This window comes from Talpa occidentalis, unplaced genomic scaffold (genome assembly GCF_014898055.3).
Source record: "Talpa occidentalis isolate TD23 unplaced genomic scaffold, MPIMG_talOcc4v2.1 talOcc4.8, whole genome shotgun sequence".
Taxonomy (NCBI): domain Eukaryota; kingdom Metazoa; phylum Chordata; class Mammalia; order Eulipotyphla; family Talpidae; genus Talpa; species Talpa occidentalis.
In genome coordinates, this window is record NW_023605194.1 from 60,217,765 (window position 1) to 60,224,622 (window position 6,858).

General features: G+C 38.0%; 1 protein-coding gene across 1 annotated transcript in view; it reads left to right on the forward strand.

Annotated features, from left to right (window-relative positions):
* The window catches only part of A1CF (APOBEC1 complementation factor), a 75,547-nt gene extending 69,460 nt beyond the window's left edge, over window positions 1-6,087 (forward strand). Inside the window, exons 10-12 of the mRNA XM_037496093.1 lie at window positions 1,267-1,403; window positions 2,106-2,257; window positions 5,547-6,087. Of these exons, the coding sequence (XP_037351990.1) occupies window positions 1,267-1,403; window positions 2,106-2,257; window positions 5,547-5,698 (441 nt within the window). The 3' untranslated portion in view covers window positions 5,699-6,087. The remainder of the gene's footprint in view (window positions 1-1,266; window positions 1,404-2,105; window positions 2,258-5,546) is intronic.
* The last annotated feature ends 771 nt before the right edge of the window (window positions 6,088-6,858 follow it).

Genomic DNA, 6,858 nt, shown 5'->3' on the forward strand with positions numbered 1-6,858 from the left:
ATTTATTTATTTATTTATTTATACATACATACATACATACATACATACATACATAGATACAAGCACTGGGTACAGTCAGAAGCGCGAAAGGGTGAGAGAATTCACCAGAGCCAGAGGGGAGAGCGGAGCAGGCAGATTTACTAAAATACACTGCTGAGGGGAGCAGCGGGCTGCAGGAGAGGTCTGCACCATGTGGGACCCTCGCAGGCGGCTAGGGATTGAACCGGTGCTGCAGAGGCTGCGGGCAGCTTCGCAGCCCAGCGCTGAACCGCTGCGCCACCAGGGGAGGCCCAGTACCTAATTTACTTTTAACCAGAAGCCTTTGAGAACACTTTTTAGATGAAAGATGCTACAAACTAAGAGTATTAAAAAGTTAAGAGAAAAAAATTGGAGCAATGTACAGTTTTAATAAACTTGAATATGTCATGCTATTGCAGCTGAATTAGCTTAGAACAAATGAGATAAGAAGCTTAATAGATTCATCCTTGGGGAATCATACTTTCCCACAGTTATATTTTTTCAGATTTATGCCTGTTTTACACAGCTAGTTTTGCACAGTTTACTGACTCTGCTGACTAATAGGAGCATCAGAGTTTGTGATCCACCAAATATGGTTTTAGGGATAAAGAAAATATGTGCCTTTAGGAAAAACTATGTTTGGAGTAATGCTATAAGGACAAACATGCAGGAAGATGCTAAAAATCAGATCGTTATAAAAATATCCTGAAGCAGATTTTGTCAAAGATGGTGAAACCATCAACACCCCTCTATTAATGCTCATCAGTAAATACTAACCCATTAAACTTTTTAATTATTTTTTTGAAAATGTGAAGTTAAAACTCCATGACAAATGACAAGAAACAAGAACGTATTCATATGTTATCTTCTCTAAACCATTATAAATAGAAAGATTGGGGGTAATGACGAGTAAATTCAGAAACACTGTGGGAAATATAATATTTTTAAATGGAAATATACATCAAACAAGTTGTAAAATTAAACTCTTGGGGGGAAGTTAAAGCTAATGGACTAAACTAAAAGCATTAGAGTAAATGTTGTAAAAATTATTTTTATGAATTAACATAGAATTTTAAATGGAGTTCAAATTGAGTTCATCTTAAATTTTATGAGTCATTAAATCATATGGCATTTTATATCTTCGTAGATTAGCTTAAACTGAGAAGATTTGAGTTTAAATACCTGAAAGCTGGAGAAATAATACAAATGTGATATCTGAACAGAGAAATCACTTTTTTGCTCTTATAGATATTAGAAGAAATTTGTCAGAAAAATAACTGGGGACAGCCAGTATATCAGCTGCACTCTGCCATTGGACAAGACCAAAGACAACTATTCTTATACAAAATAACCATTCCAGCTCTGGCCAGTCAGAACCCGGCAATGTGCGTAACTTCTCCAAAATCCCTAAACCTTTAGATATTAGAATGTGAATGTCTTAGAAATGAAGCATATTTTATCACTATCTAAACATGATCAGTGTTGAAATCTACAACCTACTCATTTTCCCTTAAATGAAAATGTGGAAATGTGTAGTTGAAATGTATGTGCCAGCTAAAAGATTGGCACTTAAAAGTTGTTAAATTTCACAGAAGAATATATGGAATAAACAACCAGTGGAAAATTGCAGATGTAAAATGGGATAGAAATCAAAAATATAGTCCATTCTCAGATCTGTCTGAACCATAGGAAATTGCTAATTTTATCCATAACATTGTATATGTCATTTAAATTTGGGGCCAAACATATGACCTCACAGTAATGGATATCGCCTTATGAATTTTAGCTGAAGCCTGTATTTCTACATATTTTTGGAGCCATTGTGTTTCACATATACATAGAAAAACGTGTACAGTAATGAGTTACAAGTATGCTCTGAAGTCATCAACTACCATTGTTGTAGATCAATTCACAAATACTCCTACATTCATGTACATTTAGAAGCTTAACTAGCAAAGAGAATGAAAAATACCCACAACGACAAAAAAATCCATTATCTGATCATCTTTAAAAGTTAGTAGCACCTTAAGTTTTCATTTTTCTCATAAGCACGAGTTTAAAATATCTATTGTGACTGTGCTTTCCAGCCACCCTTTCACGCCTCCCAAGCTAAGCGCCTACATGGATGAAGCAAAGACATACGCAGCCGAGTACACCCTGCAGACCCTGGGCATTCCGGCTGAGGGAGCTGATGCTCAGACTGCAGCTGCTGCTGTTGCTTCTGCTACTGCTTTTCCAGGTATGGAAAAATTGTGCCTGAAATGGCACCCTGTAGAGAGGGTCTGGGAAAGCTGCTTTGGGACCATGTGCTAATAGAGTTGTTTGTGAACTTGACCTACAGTAAATCTGATTTACATCCACTGTGACATAAATGAATTTACCACATGCATAAACCACTGAAATATGAGTGAAAAGAATTGAGCGGACAGTGAAAGTGAGGTCTCCTCTTCACTTAGTTTTAAAGCAGCTGAGTGATCTTAAATGAGCAAACTCTGCATCTGATCTGTTTTGTTTTTTTGTCTTTAATTTTAGTAAAAGAGTTGGGATGTTTATTTAAACACTATGTGCCAGGCATTCACCTAAATACCCATCACGCTTTCCGCTATGTCAGTAATGTTCATGACATCATAAGAGAGAGGTTCAATCCTTGCACCCATTGTGCAGATGAAGAAACCAGATACTGGAAAAATTAAGGTCAACCAATTTTTAAATAATCCTTGAACTCCCTCTTCAATCCTAATCTTCAATTCTACTTCTATTATTTTGCATTCTGAAGGAAATGTAGAGATGACATTTTTTCTTAAATTACTTTAAATCAAAAATATTGTGGGAGTGTGTGGGTTGGAAGGGAGTCCTTTCAATATGTGGATAATCAGACCTCATTTTATATATTCTGTCATTTTGGTCAGGAGCATATGCTGATTGCTTAAAATAAAGCCTATATGTAGATTAGCATGCCTTTGGGTTCGTATTTAGAAGCTGTTCTCCCACTTATTATATGCCCACAACAAATGCTCAATTAAAAATAAACTCTCTAGAGATTAAAAATAATATTTGCAAACTTTCTTTAAGCAGATTACTGTATTATATTTTAGTAATAGAAGCTTTTTCTTCTGAAGAAATTTATCATTCTGACTTCTTGTACTGGCATACCCCTCATAAGCTCAAATCAGAGAATTTTGTGTAGACACAGAAATAGGACATTCCTATTGATTAATTCATATATTAGCCAGGACTAAGTGTAAGAACTATATTCCTCAAATCCACAACACCAGGGACTCCTCTTGTTTGCTTTTACTTCTCAAAAATTGCTAATATATCCTCCATCCTGGCAAGTGAAGTTGAAATAAATCATGTTTCACATTCAAGTGAGACTTCAAATCAGCTTTATAGCTATAGAATGTGGGGAAGGTGTGTAACCCCCTACAAGGTTATCAGTACAACAGATGTCAGAGCAGAGACCAAGGTCCCCCCTGGGCAACAGCGGGGTCATTAACCCCTGTGCTTGTTTTCTGTGAAACAGGATGTTAACATGTCTGTCATTGGGGACTTGAGCCAGAGCTTCTCAGTTCTTGGAGAAAGTTGAACGCTGTCTTGCAAAAAGCTGCACTTAAGGGCTCCTAACTGTGCACTATAAAAATAGCCACTGTCAGGAAAATTTTAGTTTGCTTTCACATCAGAAAGGATTTATTTTCCCCAGGAATGTTTTATCATGTTATCACTTCTATTTATGCCTACCATAAGTTAAAAATGTTGAGGACATAAAAGTTTTTGGGGAAATGCCTAATAATCAGAGATCCTCTGGTAAACTTTGCTGTGGACTCAAGCAAAGAATATCAGGTTCCAAGGGAAGGATCTGTTTGATACACAAATACCCATGTACTTAAGAAATTAACCAAATGAAACGAAAATGCCCTAAAGATAAAATCTACACACACACACACACACCCTTACTTTAGAAACACTATTTCCAAATATGAAGAAGTAATTGTTAACACATCGCTTATATCCTTGGAAAATGTAGCAAACTTCACTAATGCATTAGTCAGCATTATGCCCAAAGTGAAAGAGCCAGGGGTGGATTCCATTTTTTTTTTTAATAGTCCAGTAAACTTCCTGCCACCATTTCCTGAGAAACCATCAGAAAGAAATCAATGTATCTGGGGTTGGGCAGACTTCCACAGCACATAAACCAAATGGGTTTTATTTTTAATCAGGTACCAACTCATTGCTTCAGTATATATTTTTCTTTTTTTAAAGATTTATTTATTTATTTATTTATTTATTTATACAAGCACTGGTTACAGTCGGAAGCACAGGAGAGTGAAAGAATTCACCAGAGCCAGAACAGAGAGCAGAACAGAGAGCAGAACAGGCAGACTGACGAAGTACACTGCTGAGGGGAGCAGCGGGCGTCAGGAGAGGTCTGCGTACCATGTGGGACCCTCACCCGGTGGCTGGGGATCGAACCGGTGCTGCAGAGGCTGCGGGCAGCTTCGCAACCCAGGGCTCAACCACTGCGCCACCGGGGAGGCCCTGCTTCAGTATATTTTCCCTCTTCCTGTTACCTTACATATTTGGGATGGTCTCAGAAATATCCAGGTTTTAGTATAAAACTTTCACAGAAACATTGAGTTTAAATAATAACTGTAATGCTCTCTTCTTCAAAAGTGACTGTTAATCAACTAGACACAATACTATTATAAAAACACAAACAATTGTCTTATCACTCAAACCCCTTGGCTCTCTAAGGGTCTGGATAGGCATCAAGGCTTCCAAATACACCTCAGACAATTTGACTGTGGGGGTGAAAAGGAAGGTTTTGCCATTCACAGGTCTAAAGGTGAACAGGCTAGGTATTGCATTTATCTAATTTTTTATATGTATTTTTTATTAAGGTAATGTTGGTTTACAACACTGTACATGATTTAGAAATATAGGATTCTACTTCAGATATTTGCATTTTTGGTGCTACTAAAAAGAATACTATTGATAGATAGTAGACTAGTATTTCTTCCACTAGTCTATCTAATGCCTACACAACTTTCTTAGGTAAAGGCAATGGCTTTAACCTTTCATTTGGGGGCTGGGGGGCATGGGGGGTATAACAGAACCAGATTCCCCAAACTCCTGCCCCCATGCCCTGCCAACTCACTAATCGCTTCCCTCCTTTATAAATTCTAAGACCCTCTGAAAAAGTTCTAAATCATAGGTTATAATGAACTCAGCATCCTGTTAAGTGTCTCAGCACCTACCTCCACTGTTTCTAATTTTCTAAGTGTAAAGTGATTCTAACCGATAGCTGACCACACTTTCAGGAAGACTGACCTAGGACTTTCAAATGTCACTTTAAAAATCACTAAGTCTAGATAAGATGACTGAATACACCTGGGAGCACCTGTTCAAGCAGACATATTTACTGTGACCTAAGGCAATATGTTAAATGTTCTTAATCCAAAAAGAGGACAGTACGTAATAAAAAATGCAAATGAGAATCCCTCTCCTGTTTTCTCTGCCTGCTCCTCCAGGATATGCCGTCCCCAGTGCCACCGCCGCTGTGTCTGCAGCCCAGCTCAAGCAAGCAGTGACCCTTGGACAAGATTTAGCAGCATATGCAACATACGAGGTCTACCCCACTTTTGCAGTGACTGCCCGAGGGGATGGATATGGAACCTTCTGAAGATATCTTTTTTTTCCCAATTAACAATAAGACAAACGAAACTCTATATGGAAGAAATAAACATCTAACTCAGTCCCCTAATGATCACAAGTAATACTTTCCCTGAAGTAATACCTTTTCTGAGACTGTGCAGTATATGCTAATTGTAGAATTCCAACCATGAGAACGTTATTCCTAATGAAATCAAAGTTAAGGAGCCTTTTGTCTGATACAAAGCTAAAGAGTCATAATCCCTAAAAGTTGTACTTCCCAGAGTCATGAGCAGCCTGGAGGTCTGTTTACAAATCCTGACAGAACGGAGAGAGATCTTTCAGTCAACTGGACTTCAGAGGCTGAGCAGATCTGAGCAGCCAGTTACAACAGAGGGAGCCAAGTAAACATTAGAGTTGTAACTGCTGACTCAGCTGCTCTGTGATACACAAAGTCACAAAAGGCAGAAGGGGCATGTTTGCAGACTCAGGAAACACTGTCCAGGGTTTAATGGAGTATCATTTTAGTCTAAAAATGCCATCAAGTTGTTATAGGTCAGCATCTCTCTGTCCCCTGTTGTTCCTGGGGACTTCCTAGAAACTGTTGTGATGTATTACAGACATGGCTGAGACAAGTCAAGACCCATTGTTTATTAACTTCATTAGTCCATGTATATTTTTCCCTGGAACTGCTACCCTGCCCAAGGTTCCCAACAGCAAAGCAACCGTTCCAACTTGAAATGACTTTTTCCCATTTTCAACATTTGGACTTGTTCGTATTTATTTTCATCTTGTCTCATTTGCTCTTTTCTAATATCATAAGCAAGTAAATCATATCTAGAGTATTACATAATAATTTTTCATATTTAGAAAATTGACTGAAAAGTCATTTCAGAAAGTAAGATTTATTCTCATTTCTTTTATCTTTCTGCAGCCCTCAGACCACCATCAGTAACTGTTGCATCCAGCAACAGTTCTGTTAACTTCAACCATCTAATCCATTTATATTCAATCTGTCAAGAAATTCTCTACCTACCCTTCCATTTACTTGTGATAAGTATCAGACAGCTTTGATACCAGAGCAGGCTTTAGGTCTTGAAATTGTCACAGTAAACCTTACAACCATTGCTGCTTATCAGAAGCTGCTTCTTCAGACCCCCTCAGGGTGTTATTTACCCAAATCCCCAAGAG